Here is a 23999-nt window from a genome sequence, read left to right as displayed (position 1 = left end):
AAGATGAGGAGCCCAAGGGCTGGGGATGCCCGAGGAGGAGGAACCCTGCAGAGAAGCAGCACCCTTTCCCCCAGGACTCAGGCTGCCCTGGCTGGCAGATGGCACAGAGACCCAGTGCGGAGCTGCCCACCTGGCATCTGGGGAGGGGTGAGCTGCAGGTGGCACTCAGTACTGGAAGGGGGGCTCTGAAGTTGGGATGGAATTGTAGGGTCCTAATTAAAGCTCTATGACAGACTCACTACGGGGCCCTAGTGAGGTCCCCTTCTGGGCCTCAGCTTCCTCATGTTGAATGAGCACGATGTACCCATAAGCTCTAGCTTCTTTTTGGGTCACCTAGCACCACACATGCCATAAATAAAGTTTACTGAATTGAAACAGTGCTCTGTAAACAGAAAATGCTGACACAATTGTTTAAAGTAGCTCAAAAGTGATTAGTGACCTTAGGCAAGTCACTTCCCTCTCGGGGCCTCAGTTTCCAAATCCATAAAAGCAGATGAGCCGTATGTTCCCTCCAGATCTAATAATATTCTGTAATTTTATAACTGAGTAGAGTTTGCTCAATTTTCATTTTCGTCTCCTCAGCCACATCATGAAGCCTAGTACATAATAGATGCTCAGTGAACGCTGGTTGGACTGCACTGAAAAAAAAACCCTCTCACTGCAAACAACAGATCTATTTGTTTGTCCAACACTCCTTCAAACTTAACATTGGCTTTCTTCTTTCTAACAGGTGGGGCGGATCTCACACCCACTATTTTAATGAGGGCTGAGCAGCCTTCTGATTGCATAATTGCCGCACGGCTTGCTCTCTGCCTCCTGGACCAACTCAACAAGGAAATATGAAAGCAGTGGCTCTTTGCTTGTTCGTTTGGAATTTCACTGGCTTTGGCTGTGGCTGGGACCCTTTGGGACTGAAGGCGGGAGGGCAGATACATCCCACAGCTGATGCCCATTCAAGGCCAGCCCTTTGCACCAGGGTGTGAGGCCTGCGGTTGGCAAGGGCAGTCTGCCCGCTTTTGACAGACCCTGTAGGAATTCCAAGTGGGGAAAACTTGACTGTTTTCTGACCTTCTTCCTCGCTTCTAGCTTTAAAATGAGCCCAATTGTATCTCCCGGGAGAAAAGAAGATACATCTCCTTCAGAGACCAAACTTGGTCTAGCTGCTCAAAGAGTTTTGGTGAGTAACTGGGCTAGTTCTAGGCCTGGCTTTGCAGCCAATAGGCTGTGTGATCTAAAAAAAAACGTTAACTGCCCCTTCTGAGACTCAGTTTCCCCATATGTGCAAAAGAGCATTGAGCCCACCCGAAGAATTGAAAGCAGGGACTCAAAAAGATAGGTATACACCCATGTTCATGGCAGCACCATCACAACAGCCAAAAGGTGGAAACAACCCAAATGTCCACCGAGAGATGAATGGATAAATAAAATGTGGTGTACACACACACACACACACACACACACACACACACACACACACACACACACACACACACACACACACACAATGGAATATTATTCAGTCATAAAAAGGAAGAAAATTCTGACACATGCTGCAACATGGATGACCCTTGAGGGCATTATGCTAAGTGAAATAAGCCAGACACGAAAGGTCAGATATTGTATGTTTCCACTTATATGACGTACTTAATAGTCAGATACATAGAGACAGAAAGTAGAGTAGAGGTTATCAGGCACTAGGGGGTGGGGGGAGGATGGAGAGTTATTGTTTCGCAGATACAGAGCTTCTATTGGGGGTGAAGACTAGGCCCTGGAGAGTGCTGATGGTTGTACAATATTGCGAATATACTTAAGGCCACTGAACTGGAGACTTAAAAATTGTTAAAATGGTAAATTTTATATGACATATATTTTACCACAATTTTTTTTAAATCCCTAAAAAAGAAGCACTGAGCCCAATGCTTCTTAACATCCCTTCCCTCTTTGTATTCCAGGGCCCTGGTCTCTGTCCTGGGCTGGACAAGGGGAAGGAAGGGAGGGGACACAAGCAAAGAGAGACAGCCAGCCCCAGAGGGCCCACCTGTACCTTGACTCTCATAGTAAACAACGCCTGCAAAGTGGTTGATCCCAAACTGGGTCTCGTGGTTGTTCTTGGGGGGAATGTAGTTCGAGTTGAGCTTGTGCTGGGAGTTCAGTTTATGTAACATGGTGGTGTCTGTGCCCTGTGGGAACCAAGCAGCAGCTGTCAAGCCCACCCACTCCTCCCCATCGTCCCACTCTCTACCAGGCCCTACTGCCTTTCCTGCCCCCTGTCTTTTCACCCCCTCTTCTGTTTTTCCCAACAGCTTCCCTCCCTTTATTTATTCCCCACACAGGAGCTCTCTGGGCCTCCATTTCCCCATCTGTTAAGTGGGTGAATTGGAATTACACAACCTTGAAAGTACATTCCAGCTTAGAAAATCTATTTCCCGTGATTAAAATCATGAGAGCAGCCCCTCCCCCACTCCAAGACATATTCTGTGTCTGGAGCACCTATTCTGCACCAGCTGCATGCTTAGATCTTCATAGTTTGGTCCAGGACCCACTGGACCGTAGGTAATCCCCAAATGTCAGATGAGCGCATTTGAACCGGCCCCAAAGCTGCTCTGAGAGGCGCGTATCATTAGTCCCATTCCACAGATGAGGAAAGCGGAGGCTCAGAGTGTGGAGGGGACGTGTCTGCCCCGCTCCGCTGCAGGCCCACCTTGGGGAACTTGCTCTCCTCATCGATGAGGGAAATGATGTTCATGGGCTTGTTAGCGATCATGTCCAGGGCGTCCTGGTTGTCTGTGAACTCGATGTGCAGCCAGTCGATGCTCTCCAGGTCATACTCCTCCTGTTCCAGCTTGAACACGTGCCGCACGAAGAACTGCTGCAGGTGCTCATTGGCGAAGTTGATGCACAGCTGCTCGAAGCTGCAGGGAGGGGTGCAGGGCACAGGTGGCAGCGGGAGGCAGGGGGATGTTCAGGCCCTGCCTTGCCGCTCAGCGGCCGGCCCCAGCTTGGTATGCAGTGTGCCCCTGGGACTTCCAATCTCTGAGGTGAACCAGCATTGCAAGTCAACCCCCTCCATTACCGAAGAGGACACGGAGGCCCAGAGAGGGCACAACAGGTGCCCAAGGTCACTCAGTGAGTCGGAAGGAGAGTTAAGGCTGGAGCCCTCTTCCCTGCATGACCAGGCCCTGAGAGAGGGCTGGTGGATGGGCACCACACCCCTGGCAGAGCACCTGGGAGAGGAAGAACCAAGGCACTGGGGAGGGGCCTCAAAGAGAGATCCAAAGCGTCAGCAGACGTGGGAAGCGGGCTCGTGAGATTGGGCAAGAAGGGCCTTGACAGTGACATATCTGAGCCACCAACTCAGTGCTCTCCCAGGTGACAGACACTTCATGTGTTCAGTGTGAGCGTTTTGGTGGTGTGGAGGGCTTTGAGACATCTGAACATTACAGGAATTGAAGTGACTTGCCTGGGGTCACACAGCTAAAAAGTGGGGCAGGGCTGGCTGCCTCCAGCTCCAGTGTCCACCTGGGCCTGCTCCATCGATCTGCCCCTCACACAGCCCCCAAGTGGGACAGCAGCTATGGCAAACACCCCATCTCAAGCTTGGCTCAGGCCCAGCCTCACCTGCTTTGTGGCACCTTGGAGCTTGGACACCGGACTGATGGGCAGTGGGGACTAGAGTGTCTGTGATGGTGTAAGAGCCTTCGCTCCACCACCCCAGCTGGCCTCAGCTGGCCCAGGGACTGGAGGGGACAGGGAAGAAGGGGAAAGGGCCCCAGAGGGTGTCTGGAGTCAAATTTTCCAACAGCCTGGCAGAGTGTGCTCGGAGCTAAAGGTAGTTTAAAGGGAGAGATTTGACACTGAAGTCCACGTTGCAGAAGAAAATTCCCACAGGACACAGCCCGCGTGGTACCTGTTCACGGCAAAGTTCTCGAACCCAAAGATGTCCAGGAGGCCAATGGACCGTCGAGAGTTATTCACTTCCTGGGAGGGAGGCTTGTAAATTGCCGCGTTGATCTTGTCCACAATCCACACAAAGAGCCGCCCGTAGATCCCCTGCGGGGAGAGGCAGCCACGTAAGCCACGGGGTGCAGCCACAGCCTCGCAGGAGGACCGGCCAGGCTCCTGGGCCTCGATGGCCTCGCTCCAGCCCCTTCCTGCAGCACGAAACCCCCAAGCTTCACCCTCTCCTGCCAGAACAATTCCTGCCTGTCCTTCAAAGCTCTGTGGAGATGTCAGCTCCACCAAGAAACTTCTCCTGACCTCACGCAGTTTCGGCTCCCATCTCTCCCAACCGTCTCTGTCTCCCCTTCAGCTCTGATTATCACGAGGGTCCCAGAGCCCAGCACAGGGCCTGGCACAGCGGAGGGGCTCAACGGATGACAAAATGGCAGGACTGGGGGGGCCTCTCCACCCGTCCCAGCTCCTCTTCGGCGGTCTTTGTTGGAGAGATCAGAGAGGGTATGCCCTGGGCTGGGAATAGCACAGCAGACCGAGTGACCAAAGGTTATGATTCAGCATGAAGCAGACCAGGTGTGGAGGGCCTCAGGGCACCAAAGCTGTTGGGGCCGCTGAAGAGCACAACTCCCACCCCTTGTGGGACAGATGAATGAGGCTCCGGGGAAGGCAGGCTCTTGCCCAAGCCCCAGAGAGAGCCAGTGGCTGGAGCCAGACCCAAGGGCAGACCGGGGTCAGGGCCCAGACGTCCTTCCAGCTCTGTGGACTCCTCGGCTCCTGTCCATGAACAACCCCACCTCCCGTGGGGCGGGGAGAGCCAGCAGCCACTCCACCTTGACGAAGGCGTCTCTCACGTCCAGTGCTTGCTCCCTGCTGAGCGGGGTGGACACCGTCTCCCCGCGGGTGATGAGGGTGCGGCTGGTCAGGCAGTTCATCAGGTTTGGGGGGTTCACCTAGTGGGGCAACATCCAGGCACCCACTCAGCCGCCCGCCAGCCTGCCCCTCCCTCCATCACACCTAGAACCCCTCCCGCTTTCCACCAGGCCTGACTCAGACTCTGCCCTACACGGCCATATCCTCCCCAGTCATCAAACCCACCCAAGGGCCGCTGAGAAGGAACTGCTCTCTCCTCAACAGCCCCCTCCCATCCCCCCAGCATGTCCCCTGTCCCTCCGGCACCGGCTTTGACTCTGGCTTTATTTATACCAGTTTTCCAACTCGAGGCAGAGCCTAGTAAATCTTTACTACAAGACTGACTGACCTTCTCAGGGCCCCCCATGCTCCACGCCCTCCCCAGGGGCAGCCGCGCTAGGTCCCCACTCCTCCTCTAGGACCCGTGCCCAACACAGATCCTGCACACAACCGGTTCTCGACGTCGAACTTCTAGAACTCTCCAGGCAGAGGGCCCCAGCTCCCTGAGCCTGAAGTCAAAACTGCTCCTCTGGGAGAGGGAGAAGCAGGCGAGGGGACAAAAAGCTCTCACTGACCTCGAGCAGAGACGCGGCTGTGGCCAGGGATGGGGAGAAGAGGACCTCACAGGCATCCAGGTTTTCAAACGTACGGTCTGTCAGCAGCACCAGGGCGCAGCGTCAGGCAAGAGGGGGTGGGCGTGGGGGGAAAGGGACAGTCTAGCAGGACAAGGCGGCTCTTGTCTCGAGTCTCAGGGAGACGGCCCTGCCCACAGAGGGCATCAGCACCATGACTAAATGCTTTTCTGGGTTAATATCAGTTTGACAAACGTTGTCACCGTGAGCCACGGGCACCAGGAGGGTAGGGAGCATGTATGCCCAGCATCTGGCTCCATGCCTGACACCCAAGTAGCAGACACTGGCAGTCACGGCCCCCTCTCCCATGACCCTGAGACAGGCTTGGAGAACTTGTCTAGCTCTGTGCCTGATACCGTCTGCCCTTCGCCAAATGTGCCCTGCTCTCTCAGGCCTCAGGACCTTTGCACAGCCTCTTCCTTCTGCCTTGTGCATGCTTTCTCCATGTCTCTTAGTCTTTCAAGACTCACTAGACTGTGGGCTCTTTAGAGCTGGGATCATTCATTCATACAGAGCAAACATTCCCAGAGCTCTTACTCTGTCCTGGGACCATGCTGGACACCAGGGCAAGAGCAGAGTGGACTTGGTGCCTGTCTCAGAGGACCTCCTCCCAGCCTGGCACATCGCTGGAGTGTCAGATGAGTGAACGTGTTCCCTTTTCTAGCCTGCCTTCCTTTCTGAAGACGGCTGTTCAGTCACTCACCCTCATACTTCAGGTTGCCCAGGTGCAGGATGGCGGCCAGGAGCTTTGAGATCTCCCAGTTCTCCGTGTCTGTGAACATGAGCACCTTCATGGCCGAGCGGATGTTGGCATACTCCTGGCTGTCCTCGCGGCCCTCACAGGTTATGCAGTTACCCTGGTGGGAGTGGGTGGGAGAGTGGGGTGCAGAAGGGTGTCGGGGAGGCCACAGGTACCCACAGTGCCTGGGCTGAAGGGCCCTCTGCCTGGCCAGGCCAGCCTGGGTTTCTGAGCACTGACTTCACCTATGACTCCTCCAGGAAGTCTAGAAAGCTCCTGGATAACCTTCTCAGAAATACATTGCCCACATCTGGGGAGCATGGATGCCCCTTCTTCCCATGAGTGAGAGAAGCCGGGTCACTGATGCCAGGCCTGCCCCCGTCACCCCGCCTGGCAAGTCACAGCACCAAGGCCTTACCTTACCCCTCTCCCCCCATGGACATCCACCCTCAGGAACCTGAACCCCTCACAAGGTGCAGCCTGGGGTAGAAGGTGGGAGGTGGTAACTACAGACAGGCAAGGCATCACCTGGGGTCTGCCCCATTGTGTGTGCCTATGAGATCCGTGTGTGTGTGTGTGTGTGTGTGTGTGTGTGTGTGTGTGTATCCAAGTGTGCCAGCCAGCTAAGGGAAGTGTCCAGAAAGGCCTGCCACACCTACAATGCACAGACACACACATACACACACACACCCCTTGGTTGACCCACATCCCTCAGCTGCCATAGCCCACACTTGTGTCCACGTGGCTGGCCCACCTCGGGTCCAGACAACCCGGCATGGGCTTCCCCCAGGGCTAGGGAAGCTGGTGCCCCCAAGTCCAGCCTGCTGTGTGCATGGCCCACCACTGGCGCTGAGTGGCAGCAATGGTTTCAGGCCCACTTTTCCTTTATGTCCAGACAACAAGAGGCTGGTAACAGGGCCCTGCAACCAGTAAGCCCCCGGGGCTGAAGCCACAGCAGGCTGTACCCTACAATCCTGGGGGCCCTGGCAGAGGTCCCAGTCTCCACGTCCTCAAAGAATAACGTATCACCTCACACGTGCGCAGACAGGGCCGGGTGTGCGTACACGTGGGCATGTGTGTGTCTATGCGTCCCTGGGCCTGGGACGTCTACACATTTAGGAATGTGTGTGTCTGTGGTGATAATTCATCTAGATGTGTGTACAAGCAGATGTGTGCCCACGTGGGGAACAGGCCTTATGGTGGGCCGGGGCCAGTCAGAGGATGGAAGAAAGCCCACAGAGAAGTTCCTACCCACCAGGCCTGGAGCTGGGGAGGGGCTGGGACGGTGTCCCCCTCCCCGGGTGCCCCACCTGGGCCTCACCATGGCCAAGTAGTTATAGTCTGTGGCCTGGCCCAGGTCCAGCTTCCTCTTCTGTTCCTCACTCATGCCCTCCAGCATGCAGTAGAACACGTGGTAATTCCTTTCATCAGGGGCCTAAAAATGGGAGCACAAGGTGTTGGGGGATGGGAGGGCGGGAGGAGGCCATCTGGAACCAGACAGACAAGCAGACTGTAAACAGTTTACTATGTTAACAAGTGCCTTTCATGAAAAAGTCCCCGTGGGTGGGTTTCCTGCTGGGATTTCAGGCACTGAGGCAAGAGAACAGCAACACAGGGACAACCAAGGCCATGCAGACGGTGTGCACCCCACACCCCCGTGAGGCTGGGGCTCCCGTGCGGGTGCAGCTCTGCCCAGGGGCTCAGGCCCACCTGGCGACAGACACGTGACTTCTCCAGCAGGTACTGCTCGATCCTGGCGCCCTCGATGGCACCCCGCTTGTTGAAGTGGATGTCAATGTACTTCCCGAAGCGGCTTGAGTTGTCGTTGCGAATGGTCTTGGCATTCCCAAATGCTGCAGGGTGGGCAGACGTTCATGGGTCACGGTCAATGTCAATCGACCGCCAGCCGCCCAGCCCCGCCCTGAGAGCCCGGCCCTACCTTCCAGGATGGGGGTGGCTTCCAGCACCTGCTGCTCGATCCATGAGTGCTGCCCACTGATGGCCGCCAGGAACTGCAGGATCAGCTTTGTGCTCTCCGTCTTCCCTGCCCCAGACTCCCCACTGCAGAGGAGCCCCAGGCAGAGGCAAGACCTGTTACTGCCCTAAACTGTGGGCCCCCCCCTCCAACCAGCTCCCTATCTGTAAAATGGGCTGACACTAAGGACCTTCCAGGTCTGGGGAAGGCGAAAGGAGCTCAGTGCCCCGCCACAGCTAAAGGTTACTTTCTTTCCCCTTATTCAGACACACACACTCCTCCATCCATACTGCCACACGCATGGCACGACCTCGATGCTTGATCGATGCTTTGTTGTTTTACCCTCTGCCCAAGAGAGAACAGGAGCCTGAGGTTGCCCCTGACCATAATTTAACAGGAGCCAGCAGTAAACAAGGTTGGTCTCAAAAGTTAACATGAGCTTTGGTAGCATTAATAGAGGTATAAGGCCTGGGAAAGGGGAGGTGATTCTCTATATTATGAGGCATTAGCGGGAGCACAGAGCAGGAGTTCTAGGGGCCAAGCCTGGAGCTCCATGCTGGTCCCGGGCCGCCCACCTGATGATACAGCACTGGTCACGGCTGTTGCGCTTCATGTTGAAGTAGCAATTGTCAGCAATGGCAAAGATATGTGGGGGCATCTCCCCAATCTTCTTGTTGGTGTACTGGCGGATGTGTTCTGGCGAGTAGATAGAGAGCAGCTGGTAGGGGTTCACAGCCACCAGGATGGAGCCCGTGTAGGTCTGTGGGCAACAAGGAACAGGGAGCTCACGCCTTCCCATGTGGGAGGCTCTGACTCTAGAAAGCTCTCAGGCTCTGCCCTGCTCCGTCCCTCTGGAAGGGATAGCACTGGCTTTGGAGTCCCATGGATCTGGGGTCATGGGCCTTCAGATTAGCATTGGGTCGGGCTCATAGACATTTGATGAAAGGAGGGTGCTCAGAGACATTTGATGAAAGGAGGGAGGAAGTGGGGAGGGAGGGAAGGCAGGTCTCAAAGCCTCAATTTCCTTATCTTTATCTGTAAAATGGGCATAATATAACTTTATGAAAGAAGATGGTGGACTTTAAAATTGATAGCACACTGTAGGTAATTCTCAAATGCTGGCTCCCACCTTTGCCTCCAAACCCTGCATCCCAAACTTTCAGTGTAAAATTCACAAATTGGACCTTCCCAGAGTGGAGGAGTTGGGTTGGTGAGGGGGGAGTGGAATGAAGCCATAAAGAGCTAAAGGGGCTGGGTGGGCCCCAGTCTCTGCAGCACTGCCCCTGTGCTCTAGGGGACAGAGTGCCTCCAGCCATCCCGGGCAGTGGGGACACAGGCCAGACACACCTCAGAGAGCCTTCTGGGGGCTTTCCCTCCTCGGGCTCCTCTGTTAGGGCACGTATGTGCAAAATTTCCTGCTGTGGGCCCTGCTACACAGGGGACAGAAGACCTGGCCCTCCAGCCACCAGGACACAGGGAGGCCCTCAGGGGTTACTTCTCCTTCCCTCCCTACCTCTCCCCACTCCAACTCAGAAAGGTCAGGCCCAGCTTATAAATGGTGACGGATCTATTGACATCTGGGCCCGGAGGGGTTGAAGAAAGATGTGACTATGCAGCGGAGGCGACAGCCCTGCCCATCCCCTCCCACCCAGGGCCCAGTGCATCATACCAGAGCCCCAGTCACGCCCTAGCAGCCTCAGCCCAAGGTGGCTGTGCAGGGAAGGCGCTGCTGCCAGCACCGCATGCCAGGGCAAGTGCCCACCCCGGGGGCAGGTGTGGCCATGCAAAGCTGCCCTGAGCTGAGCGCCCCAGACCCAGGCTTCTCTCCTGCCAGACATTGTCCTTTTGGGCCCCAGTGGACTCTCCTCTCCCCCTGGCTCTTCCTACCAGCTAGACTCTGGTGACCAGGTAGGAGAGACAGCCACAAGGACCATCCCTTTGGCAGATCCCTTCGCTTCTCTAAGCTTCAGTTTGCTCATCTGTAAAAGGGAGATGGTTAACACCCACCTCCCAGGGCTGTCATAGAGACCAAAGGGCACAACCTTTGACAGGTGTCTGGTATAGAGTCAGCTGTCCACAAATGCTCCCTTCCTTTCTTCTGAATACTCCCCTAACAAAGCGATGCTCAAGGACCTGGCCCGTGATCCTCATGTGGCCTCGGGCCAGCTAGGCTCCGTGCTGTCATTCAAGAACCCTTCCCTGAGGCGTGGGGAGGCTGACAGCCACACGCTGGGTGGCAGGGAGGGAGAGCCTGGGGCCCTGGCAGCTCGCACCAAGCACACGGATTCCTTGAGATTGGTGGTGGGGGGGGACGGGGGAGTGGAGGGCTCGTCAGTGGGGATCAAGCACAGAGGCATAAAAGGACAGGACACTTGGGAGGATTGCTGGGAAAAGGTCACCCTGGCAGCTGGGGAGAACGCATAGCAGCTACAGACACAGGAGGCAGAGACACTATTTCAGACCCAATGAACCGATCGACGGGGGGAGTCAGAGCCAGACCGAGGTGGCCCTGAGGACAGACCAAGCACAGGGCAAAGGGAACGCTGAGATGCCACAAGCAGCCTTCCAGGGGCTGGGCCTGGACCCTCTTCTCCCCCTCACAGCTCCCATGGCCCTGTCTACTCTGCCCACAGCCCAGAGGGCCCTCCTGAGCACTAGACCCCTCAGCCCCCTCCCCCATTTGATGTCCACCAGCCTGTCCAGACGGGAGCTCACTCTCCCCTCAACCCTGCTCCTCCTCTGCCTCCCGGCTCGGCCAACAGCACCACCACCATCCTTCACGGCCGACCTTCACAGCCGACCTTCTCCGCCGACTTCACCTTCACCGCCGTCTGTCACCGCCGACCTTCACCACGGACCTTCACCAGGGCGGACCTTCACCAGGGCGGGACGCCGGGAGGCCTCCCTCTCCTTCATAACAATGCACTTCACTCCGTGGGCACAGCCACCTCCCCGGCCAGGCGCCTCCCCTCTGGGCTCCCAGCTTTCACACTTGCCCCTACAATCTGTCCTCCACTGGGAACCAGAGTCAGCTCTGAAAATCTGACTGTGTCATCCTCCTCCTGAAAACCCTCAGGAGATTCCCCACGGCCTCAGGACAAAGTCAGTATCCTTCCCCTGCCCACAAGACCTCTGAGCCCTGGCCCTCGTTAGCTGCATCCCACAGCCAGAGTCTCCCTCCATATTAAACCTTCTGTTAAAAGCACCAAGCTCCATCCCCTGCCCCCTCACCCAGCTAATGCCTGCTCATCCTTCAGGTCCAAACGGAGATGAGCGCTCCCCCCGCAGGAAGCCAGGCACCCTCCCGTGTGACCCATCACAGCCTCCATGGTCCCCGACTCCTCCATAATTCTGGTTCAAGGCCTCTGCCCCCCAGCCTCACTCCTCTCTCTACCTGGGGCCCAATACTGTGCATGGTGCGTAAGACACGCTCAGCAAATGTTTGGCAAGTGAACGAATGAGTCACTAAATTAATGGATGGAGAAGAAATTCACTGCTGTCCACAGGAAACAGCAAGAAAAGGAGCTGAGGGAACAGGCCTGTCAGCACCACTGCGGCGGGCCTGCCTACGCTGACAGGAAGGATGGCCCGGGCTGGGGCTAGTGGAAAAAGCACACAAGTGTGAGGAGAAATGCTATCATTTGTGTAGAAAAAATTTTTAATTATATATATATATATATATAATTTAATATCATATATATATAGTCTTTCTCTTAGAGGCTAGATAAGAAGTGAGTAGCAGTGGTCATCTCTGTGGCAGAAGGAATATTTTCCAATCTGTAGCACATATACCCATTTCAAACTAAATAATAAAAACGAAGCCTTTTCCTTCAGCAAGAGGACCCGGCCCAGCAGAACAAGGACACACCACCTGCCAGGAAGATCCCTGTCGGGCGCAGGACTTGCAGCTTCCAGGCCATCTCTCTCTGTATTGTCAGAAGGCCCCTGTGAGGTGTAGTCATGACGCCCCTTCTCAGATGGGAGAACTGAGCCTCTGAGAAGGGGCGGGACTTGCCAAGGTTGCACAGCAGATAAGCACGGAGTGGGATGAAGGAGGGACCCTGGCACCAGAACCCCAGCTCTCGCCTCCCCACCTGGGCTCCCCCAAATCCCAGGAATTCACCTGTGAGACTGCAGAGCTGGCAGTGGGGGAGGTAAAAGAAGTGAGGGGCTTGGCCACTGATGACAATGAGACCCAGGCCCATCCTGCCTTTCTCTGGACCTTAGCACCCATCCGTCCCCTGAGGTTCTAGGCACTGCTCCCTGAGGCCCTCTGGCTCTGTCTCTCCAAGTGTTCATGGTCAGCAGAGAGTTAATGTCCAACTACCCAGCACAGGCCTCTTCTCCAGTAATAAAGCCTGCCCTGTGGGCCCATGGGCTGGAGTAGGGAAGAGATAAGGATTATTCCCAAGCCAAGGACACAGCACACAGGTCCCTAGGGGCTCCCAAGTCCCCAGGTGGAGATCAAGGAGCCTCTCTTGGGCCAGAGACACACCCCAGGTGATATGGTAGGAATCCACCTCCTCCAGGAAGCCTCCGGGCCTGCTAGCCCTGGGGCCTCTCCCTTAGCAGACCATGGAGACCAAGACATACATCTTAGACACATACACCTTCCCAGTGTCACAGAGGCACCCACCCCATTGTGCCAAAGGGACAGCTGAGACCAGAAATGGGTAGGGACTCCCTAAAGGCAACCTGTCAAGACCTGGATCCAGGCCCCCCAGCCCCCAGACCAGGGCTCCAGCCCATGTTCAGCATCAGCCCCGCCACCTGTTGCCCGCAAGACCCAGGGACAACCCCTGGCCTCTGGGACCACCCAGTGAGAGGTTGCTAGGTGTCCTCTGAAGGCTCTGCTCCATGTACGGTGCCTCGGGCTGACTTACGGCCCTGGGGTGCTGTCCCTCACGCACCTGGGGCCAGGCCAGCTGGAGCAGGCAAGCCCTGGGCAGACAGTCAGGGACAGAGCGTCCTCTGGGCCAAAGGCTGTGAGTGGCCGTGGTAATCTGAGGAAATCCTGGGTGCATGGGGGTGTGCCCAGGGTAACCCAAGCCATGAAGTGACCAGGGGTTGCCATGGTTAGGGACAGGTATGGTTTCTGGGTGGGACGATGGCCTGGCTGCTTCTTCAAAGCCCTGCTCTAATCCTACTTCACGCACCCAGTCACAGAATCATAGAGTCAGCGAGTCATTTGAGCTGACTATTGAGCCCTACAATTGTGGCACACAGCTCCCCAGACCAACAGACACCCAGCATCTCGGGCCCACAGACTATCCAAGCTGGGCACCTTCCAGGCGCCACGACTTGACTTCCAGCCATGAGTCTCTGAAGGAGAAAGACAGCTCAGACACCTCGTGTGGGCTCCACCCCCATGCCCTCCCACCCTCACCCAAAAATCAGTCAGAAAGGCTACTAGTGAAACTTCTAATGAGGTAAATGGTGCAGATCTCAGCGTTCTCTGGAGAATCCACAAACCTCTAGAATTCTTTTCTTTGATCCTACAGTCAACCTAAGTAAGGCCTAATGTTCAGGCTGATTTCTCTGCCGGCTGCCAGTCTACCCTCAAAATTTCACAAACAGGATTCACTGATCTTGGACTCTCTGAAGTTTTGTCCTCCTCTCTCCCTTTTGAATCCTGTGTTTGCCTTTGTTCTTTGATTCAGTCTACCGACCGACTCCCTCACTTACAGAGAACCAGTTTGCCGGCAGGATCACTAAACTACGCGCAAAATAACCAGCTACATGCCTCTGAATTATTCTTAGACATTGTCCGCGGGGTCCCTGGTGGAAACAACTCCCACCTCACTCAGCTCCTCCCCGAAAGGAGATTGTGTCAGGACGTCAGTTCTGCAGTGGCCTCCCTGGGCAGGCAAGTAGGCAGGCTCCCACTCACCTCCAGACCCAAGTGTCAGACTCCACCCAGGCCTGGGTGGATGGCCATGGAGAGCCCCCGGACCATCCTGTGTCCACCTGCTGTCCAGAGAGAGGAGGGAGGAGGGAACCGCCAAGAACTGGGGTGCAGACACCCGTGGGTCCCATGGGATATCTCTGGCCTGGGCTCAAGTCCTAGCTCCCCCCCACCATTGTCTAGGTGACACTGCTCACATCTGGAGGTGCCACTGTGCCCTGCCCCCTGGGTGAGGAAAGGAGTGAGAGGGGCTTTGTCGGTACTAAGGGTCTCCCTGGGAAAGCTGCTTGCTGTGCCAATGCAGTCAACGTACGTCAAGGGCCCAAGCACAGCCTCTTCTTGGGAGCTCAAAGCTACAGAAGGACCCAGAGTGGGGAGGTTGGCAGAGGGCCTCCCGAGCAGCTGAGGCACCACAAATCCAGGACTTCTGAGGGCCCGAGAGTTCCCTGTTGTGCTTCCTCAGGTTCCCTCAGACGCTCCCAGCTCTGTCTCCCTGGCTCCCCTTCACAGTCCTGACAAATCACTCACTTGGCACGGCCCTGCCTCAGGCCTTCTGTTCATGAAGTACCCCTTCTGAACGCCATCTCCACCAGCGGTCAGGAAGTGACCCAGGAGTGAGACCTCACTCCTACAGACCCTGAGGAACCAGCTCCGCACATCTCTCAGGCACTTATCACCCCACGCCTCCCCTGAGCATGCCCAGCCTGGGGACCTGGCTCAGGGGGCTCCCTCCTGCTCTCTCCTTGTTGTACGTACACCCACATCTTCCTTCACCCCTGAGCTGCTTGGGCACACAGCTCTGGGCCTGGCTAAGCCTTATAGAGCCTAAGTTTCCCTGTCTGTAAAATGGGACTAGGTCAGCAGTTCTCAGAGTGTGGTCCAAAGACCCCTGAGGGTCCCAGAGACCCTTTCAGGAAGTCCATAAGGTTTTGTCTTCTCCACCTCCATATCTGTGAGGCCAGATTTTCTTCATACACTTCAGCCAAAACAATATCACACCAGTCTGGATGTAAAGCAGATACGGGAATCGGGTTGTCTTCTATTAAGTCAGATACTAAAAATATTTGAAAAAAATATAAAACAATGCCCCTCTTCTTACTAATTGTTTTATGTTGGCAAATATAGTTATTTTTCATAAAAATACATTATCCTGTAATGGATTTTTTGTGGTTACTTTTGAATGTCTCAGTTAAATTTCTAATACGTTAAATATCAATAGATACAACCCACATAAACAAAAGCTCTTTGAGGTCTTCAATAATTTTTAAGAACATAAAGCATTCCTGAGGCCAGAAAGTGTGAGAATCTCTAGACTAAATGATCTTGATGGGCCCTTCTTGTTCTCATGGTCTCTCAGCTCACCTCTTGGGATCAGCTCACTCCTGGCTGAGTGAGATGCTCTTTATGTGTCCTCTTGAGTTTCAAGGTGGGGGAGTGTGCGGGTGTGTGTATGACTGGTTCTAATTTCAAGGGTTTGGGGAATCAAGGAGCATGTCCATCCTCCATCCCCTTCAAGAGGACACAGACTTCCAACCCATCCCCTCTTGACCTTAAGGACCCGTGGCAGGTCCTGACCCCACAGCAAACCCAGGGAGAGCAGCAGATCCCCCATCTCTGGGCAAAGCACTGAGCCTGTCACCGTCCCCTCCCTGGTCTGGCCTCCCGGCGGTTTCAGCCCTACGGAGGCACATGAACCTTCGGAAAAAAACCTCCCCGTTCTCCAATCACAGACCACACAAGCCAGAGCCCAAAAGAGAGGATGAGCCACAGACCCGAGCGGCTGTGGGCATGGGCTGAGTCCCTGGTCCCCAGTGGCCAGCTGCAGAGGCTGGGCGGGGCTGGCTGCAAGTCAGAGGGACTGAAAGTGGGCGGGGCTGCTGGCAGGCGGGGCGGCACTCACGTAGATGAGATGGTCTCGGTATCTAATGAGCAGGTTGCGCAGGATGCCAGCTTCGTTGAGGTCCCCCAAGCGGATCATGTCCTCCACGCCGTGGACCGACGTGGGGTGCATGGGCTTGATGTGCCTGGCATTCTGCGGGGAGATCCAGTGTTCCTGCGGGGAGGCACAGGGGCTAACGTAAGCGAGTTGCGTCCTCCTGACTGCACTTTGCTAGAGAAGAGTCCCGGGAGGGGCGGGAACCCCGGGTACCTGCGACCCCATAAGGGCCTCTCCTGCGGCCAAACACTATCATTTCTAACATCTGTGAGGATGTTAGCGCCCACCCCTACCCTTCATGGACCACTCTTCCTCCTCTTAGGGGATTCTCTCTGTACACCTAAGAGGTGGGCATGGCAGGGATTTTGGCCCTACCTCATGGTTGTCATAAAGGGGATTAGTCTCTCCAGTCACCTTACAGGATGGAGTGGAAAGTGTAATCACTGGAGTTAGACAGACTTGGCTTCAAATCCAAACTCCGATAAACAAAGGCACAAGAATTATTCAGATAATGCAATATTTCCTGCTGCCACGGGGGGCAGATGGTTGCACATCTAGGCAATAGCCTTTGTTCTTTCAACAAGTTTGTGAAGCCGCGGTTTCCTCTGGCCTCCCCCAGGTGGTCTCCAGCACCCTCTACACACAGCCCCAGCTTCTCAGAGAAGTGAGAATCTCTCCTGTGCTCTGCAGTGTGGCTACAACCTGAGTCAAGCCTCCAAAGCCCTCTGGGGCCCCCTCCTTGTTCCCAAATGCCGGAACCCTGGGAGCCTCAGGACCAGGCAGAAAGCTGACTGGTTCCCCAGGCTGGGGTCGATGCCTCCTCTGGTCTCCCACATACCCTAGGTCTCCCATTGCAAGGCAATGGTCACTGCCACTGTCGGAGCGCAGTTCTGGCCCTGACCCCTCAGTTTTCCCCAAGGCTGGTTCCATGTCTGCTATACGCCTGGTTCACAGTGCCTCATATAGAGGCCGGGCACAAATGACGTGGCAGGGGATCCCCGATGAGACAGATGGCCGGCTGGGGACTACTAGGAACCAGTCTGAATTAAAAGCAGAGTCCTAGTCATGGAGAGACCCCAGAAGTCCCCTATTGCAGCCCCCTCACGTCACATGAGAAAATAGGATCAGAGGACCACGGCCCTCAGAGAGGTGAGGGGCAGGCCAGAGATTGTTCATGACTCCAGTTTCCCTGGCATTTCATGGCACCTCCTGGGCCAGGGCATTACATTCCAGGTCAGGCCCTCAGACAGCCCTGACATGAATGCGCCTGGTGGTGAGATCAAAGAACCTGCCGACTTTCCAATCCCGTGTGGAACATTCCTCTCTCCCACCCTATTTCTTGATAAAAGCTGATCCAATTGGAAAATTCCCTTTCCCTGACTCGGTCCTAAGCCCTGGAATGGGCCAGAGGGGAGAGGACGTTGGGCAGGCTGTCTGCCTTCCCCGCTCGACCCCAGCCTCTGGTCCCATAATTCCTCCCCAAGACACTTCCGCACAGAGTTAAGAGGTGGCTCAGCCACTGTAAGACCTGTAGCCCTGTGCACATCACTTTGCTTTCCTGAACCTCTACAACCTCATCTATGAAATGGGAATGAGATTAACAATCCCTTTTTCTTGGAGATGTTGGGAGGGTTAATTGACACAATAATGGCCAACCTCTGTTTCACTCCTGCCAGGTCTAAAAAGCACTGGTGCCTGATAATTGCTCAACCAGTGCTGGGTATTATCACTTTAATGTTTTCCAGTTTTTGTTGCAAAAGAGATGTATGTTCTCATTTGTTTCTCTTAACATCTCATCATGGAATTACCAGTCCCGTTTTACAGCGAGGAGTCACATTGGAGAGGTAAAGTGGTGTGCTCAGTTAGATGGCAGAGCTGAGCCTTTCCCCGCCCCTTTCCTGCATGGAAGGTCGCCCGGCTGAGGTCAGCAGCGCTCAGGTCAACGTCCACAGACACCTACAGCACAGATCAAAGTGTAACCAGGGCAGAAACTGAGGCCTGGTCCTGAAGGCATACAAGCGAGAGACAGAGAGGGAACATGGCCAATTCTAGGGCCTGGGGGCACATTTGGGAAAGAGCTGGCCTGGCACTGAGCTCAGAGAGGCAAGGACCACCTGCTCTGTAGAGGAAGTAGAGGGAAGGAGGGGTACATCTGCCAATGAGAACAGCTTGGACAAAAGCAGAGCCTTAGGACTCCAGTGAGGACGGAACCATGACCTTTCCATTCATTCAGCAGGTCTTTACAGAGGACCTTCTCTGGGAGACCTTTTGTTGTGCTCTGGGGAACCAGATGTGATCCACCTGGTCCCTGCCCTCAAGCTGAGGGAGTCTGTGGGCAGACAGAGGGGTCAAAGATTGTGGCTTGGAGGTGGGGTGGGGGGAGAGAGTGGGAGTAGGAAAGGCTGGTGAAAGGGGAGGCCAGAAGCCGCTAGGGGCCCAATGCCACTGAAGCAAACCCAGCCCCCTAACCTGCTCCCAGCCAGCCAGCCACATCCCTCCCCCTTCTGCAGCCCCCGTTCTCAGGGGGCAAGTGGGAGGGGACCTCTGGGATCCGGTGACACAGTTATGGGACACCATCTGACATGCAACATGACCCAGATGAAACTCAAGCCTGCAGGCAGAGTCCCTGGGCCCCACCCGGGGGGTCCAGGCTAGCTTGTGGGCCTGTGTGTGCTGCCAGCCAAATCCGTGTCCCCCTTCTGAGGCTGCAACCTCACAGGGGCTTCCTGGAAGGCCCTGGAACTGGAGCCTCTGGAATGACGTTGCAGGCACTCCACTTCTAAAGCTCAGGGGACAAAAGTGTGGTTAACAGAACCTGAGCTCTACAGCTGCCACTGAGATGCTGGGAGAGGAAACTCCCACACAGAACCCAGAAGTCCCGGATCCTGACCCCAGCACCATCATTCACTAGCTGTGTGACTCGTCCTGAGGGTCCCTCTCTGGACTCCAGTTTCACCTTGGGGTAACAGTTGCTGTCCTCCCTGCCTTTCACAGACACTGTGAGGACCTAAAGATAGAACTCCGGTCAAAGGGCTTTGCAAACCCCAAGGCGGGTATCCCTGGGGGCTGCAGGGTAACAGTGATGCCCCTGCCTCCTCCACGTTCAGTACCAGGCCTCCAGCATCCTGAGCCCTCCCCTGGCCCTCAACAGAGCCTTCTTCTCCAAGTCACTGTACCCTCTTTCACCCCCATCAAACTAAGAGGCTAAGATGGGGACTGTCTCTATGCCCCCAGCGCCGGCCACAGCATCAGGGACAACCCAGATTACGGTGGAACCTAATCTCTCTCATCCTCCATGTCCCCACTAAGCTGTACATGTGCCCCTGCCGCATACACACATGCCATGCATGTGCACACATGTCCAGAGTTCCCAGGCTTCCCCTCTGGGCCCTCATCAGGGCCACGTTCTCTAAGGCAGGACCCTGACTTAAGACCTTTTCTTCCCTCCCCAAGGCCCCACTCTCACTGTCTATCAAACTTACACTTCCTGTGACCCTTTTCTTCAGGGCCACAAGAGATAAAGCATTCAACCGTTAGACTAATTCCAGGGCAGCGTCAGGGTGGACAGTGAATTCATGTGATGCCATAACCCCACAGAACAAGAGCGGGCATTTTCAGACCCCTCACCCTCTTCTGAGGCATTCACGTGTGATCTCACATATGAATCAATAACCCTGAGAGGGTTCAGAAGGGAAAGAGATTTGGCCAAGTTTGCATAGCTAGCAAGTGGGCAGGATGGGATTTGAATCCAGTCTGTCTGACCCGAAAGCACCCCTGTACCTGAGGAGCTCCCAGCCCGGTGCCACCCCCTGCCCCACTGTACACACCGGTATGCCCACACAGACACACATTTCTAATACCAGGCAGAATGGACTGAAGTGCTGGTGGAACTAGAACAGGTAGCCTGGGGCAGAAGGGGAGGCTCCCTCCCATGGGGGTGATGGGGAAAGCTCCATGGGGGAAGGGGGTTCTGAGAGGCAGAAGCGGGGCACAGGCACTGCCTCCATCCCCCTGAGGCAGGTCACCTGTCAGCCTGTGTCCCACCCAAGGCCTGGGGGCGGGGTGGCAGCGGGCTACTCACATTGCCTTCATCGTCCACCACCTGGATCTGCCCAGAGTCACAGAGCTTCACCACTGCCCCGATGGGCACATCAAACTCCTGCCCGGATCTCAGGTCCATCCAGACATAGTCCCCCTGTGGGTGAGAGAGGCCCAGGCCAGGTGAGCAGGGAGGGGGATCAGGTACTCCTTCCAAGCAGTCCTGTGCCCACCCCTCCACCACCAGAGGCCCTTGTGCCAACCACAGAAGAGGGAAGAGAAGGGAACTGGCACTGTGGAAGCCATGGTGCCAGGTCCTGGGCTGGGCACGATGTAGTGTCATCAATCCCTCCTCTGGGGCAGCTGTTACTGTCCCCAATTTATAATGAGTAAGCAGAGGCTCAGAGAGGGGAAGAGCCAACACCACACAGCTGGGCAGCTTCAAGCCCAGGCCTGTCCAAAGCCCTGACCTCTCCCCAAGACGCTACATCCCACACATGTACAGCAGACTCATTGAAGTTTAGGCAGAAACACTTCCCCTCTGTCCTAAAGGAGGTGTACCCCCAGGACATTCAAACAGCCTCTGTCACCTCCTTGGTCAACACCCACAGTCACAGTTATGACTTCCCTGCAGTGATGCTGCTCTGTGCCAGGCCCCGTGATATATGTGGGCATCGCTCTCAGCCACACTGTCTCCTGACTTGTGGGGACATCCCGATCTGGGGCCAGGGGAGCATTCTATTTGTGTCCCCTGCAGCGTTCAGCAAAAGGCCTGGCTCCCACTACACGCTCAGTAAGGGTTCACAGAAGCCAAATCTACAACCCAGAGTCGGAAACTGGACTTAGAACAACCACTCTCAGCACTGATGCATTCAACATGCGTGTACTGAGCACATACTGGGTACAAGGCACTGAGGGATCTAAATGCTGGGGATCGAGCAGTGAGCATGGAGCCCACATTCTAGTTGGGAGGAGACAGAAAACAAACAACTGAGCAAGTACACGGTCACTTGGGATGGCGGTAGTGCTGTGATGGAAGTGAGCACACCAACGCTGGAGAAAGACAGAGCCGGCCAACCGGAGACTCATTCGCCGGAGAAGCCACTCTATGAAGGAAACCTCTGAGCTGAGACCTGAAGGGCGAAAAGCAGTCAGGCTAGGAAAGAGCAAGGGTAGAAATCTGGGCAGCGGAAATGATAAGTGCAAAGGCCCTGAGGCAGGAAGGAACCGCAAAGAGGTGGTTGTTGCAGGACCTGATGAGAGAGAGAGATGGGCAAGATTCAGGACTCATAGACTCTCATTGGCCTGGAGGTAAAAGTTTGAATTTTTTGTCCCCTGCATTGGCAGGCGGACTCTCAACCACTGTGCCACCAGGGAAGCCCTTATTCTAATCTTAATAAGAGTATTTTTTTGGGGTGGTTCCCAAGTTCCCCAGAAGGGTAAGAGAACCTAGACATCCTAATAAAAATATAACTTCCTATCAAGCGGAAGTTAAAAGCATAACAGTTGCTAAAACTGATTCACAATGAAATAAGCCCATGGGGATGGCCCAGGGGAAACAGCTCTGGGCTATGAGACTGGGATCCAGGACCCACTTGGCCTCCAGTAAATCACTAACCTCTTTGAGCTTCAGTTTCCACATGCCTCAGTGAGGCGTGGGCTTGGTGAGTCCCAAGGCCAACTCTTCACTGTTTCAGCCTCCTCCTGTTCCCATCAGAACCAACTACTTTTCAGCCACAGCCGCCATTATGGGCCTTCACTTCATGGGAGGTTAGCACATGCTAGAAACAGGCTAGCTTCAAACCCAAGCTGTCTCCCAGAGAACGTGAGAAAAATTGGAGAGCATCTGGGATGGGAGGAGAACTCATGCGTTTGCTGAGCATCTACTGTGTGCCCAGGCTGCATGACTGCTTCCCATTTAATCCTCACGACTGCTTTAGTCCCAAGTCCAAGATGTGCTTCCAGCCACACTCCTCGCCCTCTCTAAGCGCCAGCCCAGGACCACCTGACACACACCTGCTCAGGCTGTTCTGTTCCAACTGCCCCCAATCTCACCCCACCTTTCCACTGAGAGGACACCCAAAGCAAATAGCAACTCTTCCCTGGCCTCTCCTCACTGCCGCACCTTCTACCTCCTCCCCAATTCCTAAAGAGTTAGTTCATTCATTCAGTACATATCTGTGGAGGGTCCGCTGTGGGCCAGTTTCACTCCAGACCCTGGGGCCAGAGCAGTGAACAGAGGGGAAAGCAGAGGGCCTAGTAAGGGCCGGCCCAGGTTGGAGCTAGATGAGGGGGCGCTTGGAGGATATGGGCAGCACCAGGGCACACAGGGCCCTGGGAGCCATGGACAGACGCTGGACTTTCTTTCAAGTAGGACAAGTAGCCACTGGAAGGTTTTAAAGCAGGAGAGAATGGCATGATGGATTTACATTTTCAAAACTTCCCCTGGCTGCTGTGTAAAGAACACAGGCTCTCCTCCAGTCTTCGGGGCCCCTGGACTTGCCCCTTAACAGCCAGCACCACTCTGGGTCATCACCATGGGTGTCCACTCCCCGCTAGCCTGCAGCCCCGTGAGGGCAGGGCTGGTCTGAGTCTTCCATTGGTGACTCCCCAGAACCAAACATAGAGAAACAGTTCTTCTCTCAGTGAGACAGAGAATCAGAATGTGAAACAGCGTGTATGTGAGCGTGTGTGTGAGTAGGTAAGAGGGAGCATGTGACAGAGTTCGTGTGTGAGAGAGAGAAAGAGAGAGACTACCTGATTCCCAGAGGCCAGCGGTGGCGGGCAGTGGCACCAGGACATTGCTCTATGCAAACTCAATACCCCTGCAACAGGCCAGGTAGTGACTTACATGCTTCGCTGTAATTAACTGTCTCATTGAACCTTATGACAACGCTCAGGCAGGGCATTCTCTCTCTACTTCATCTCCTCAAAGAGGTCAAGAAACATGTCCAAGGTCACACGGGTGTTTTGTGGTAGAGCTGGGAATGAAGCCCACGCCTGGCAAACTCCAAATTCAGTGCTCTCTCCCTACATCCCCTGGGCCCCACCCTGAACCCAGCTCTGCAAGCAGAACAGGAAGCACTGATAGGGTCCCTGGCTGGAGATGGTTTGTGGACCCAAAAGGCAAACTGGAAGCTCCAGCTAAGGGCAGCAAAGCAAACAGAAATGTCTAGAACCCTCCTAGCCTAGGACTGTCACCAGGAGGGTGGCGACTTAACTTTCTCTTCTCTTGGTCTGAACTCGAGGAAAGAGGCTAAAATGGCAGCTAAGAGGCTTCAGGGAGGAATCTGGGGCCTGAGAACCTCTGAGGGGGACAGTTCCCATGGTCCCATGGAAAGTACTTGGGGCATCAGAATGCAGCTGGGTTGTAAGGGTCCCCATTTTACAGATGAGGAAACTGAGGCCGAAAGAGAGAAAGGGATTTGGCCATAGTCACTCATCAAATCAGTGACTGATGAGACTGTGAGCATCTGCAGGGGCAGAGCCTGAACCCAAAACAGGGCAGGTCAGGAATCGCTGGATGCATGAAGGAAGGAGCAGAGGAAGGAAGATGTAAAAGAACATGACACCTTTTTGAGGGGCAGGAGAGGGGAGGAGAGGAAAGGGGCACTGGGCTCAGGTCTAACCCCACCAGCCCCTCCCCACAGCTGGATTCCAGGCAGCCCATGACTGTATCTGGCCCCATTCCTACCACTCCACTGTGAGGGGTGCCCCACTAGGGACCTCACCCGGAATCAAAAGTTCCATTTGTGTAGACACCTGCCTCTGTGTGGCTGTGTAACCTGGGGCAAGTTCCAGCTTCTCTGCTGTCAGTTTTGAGTGGTTCCCAGCCCCAGAACGGTGAGTTCCTAGATGGATTTGTCTAAATGTTCTCAAGGGTACACCACAACCGTAGTGGGGGCTTCCTC

The 23999-nt window shown here is 55.1% G+C and overlaps 1 protein-coding gene across 1 annotated transcript in view; it reads right to left on the bottom strand.

Annotated features, from left to right (window-relative positions):
• Window positions 1–23999, bottom strand: part of MYO7A (myosin VIIA) — a 98798-nt gene that overhangs the window by 62595 nt on the left and 12204 nt on the right. Inside the window, exons 3-14 of the mRNA XM_024749673.1 lie at window positions 20132–20245; window positions 16015–16167; window positions 8785–8969; window positions 8174–8295; window positions 7945–8087; window positions 7556–7669; window positions 6199–6352; window positions 5439–5515; window positions 4785–4904; window positions 3908–4050; window positions 2702–2912; window positions 2045–2180 (exon numbers count right to left, since the gene is read on the bottom strand). Of these exons, the coding sequence (XP_024605441.1) occupies window positions 2045–2180; window positions 2702–2912; window positions 3908–4050; window positions 4785–4904; window positions 5439–5515; window positions 6199–6352; window positions 7556–7669; window positions 7945–8087; window positions 8174–8295; window positions 8785–8969; window positions 16015–16167; window positions 20132–20245 (1672 nt within the window). The remainder of the gene's footprint in view (window positions 1–2044; window positions 2181–2701; window positions 2913–3907; window positions 4051–4784; window positions 4905–5438; window positions 5516–6198; window positions 6353–7555; window positions 7670–7944; window positions 8088–8173; window positions 8296–8784; window positions 8970–16014; window positions 16168–20131; window positions 20246–23999) is intronic.

Source organism: Neophocaena asiaeorientalis, unplaced genomic scaffold (genome assembly GCF_003031525.2).
Source record: "Neophocaena asiaeorientalis asiaeorientalis breed wild unplaced genomic scaffold, Neophocaena_asiaeorientalis_V1.1 scaffold363, whole genome shotgun sequence".
NCBI lineage: Eukaryota > Metazoa > Chordata > Mammalia > Artiodactyla > Phocoenidae > Neophocaena > Neophocaena asiaeorientalis.
This window is presented reverse-complemented; position numbering and strand designations above follow the sequence as displayed.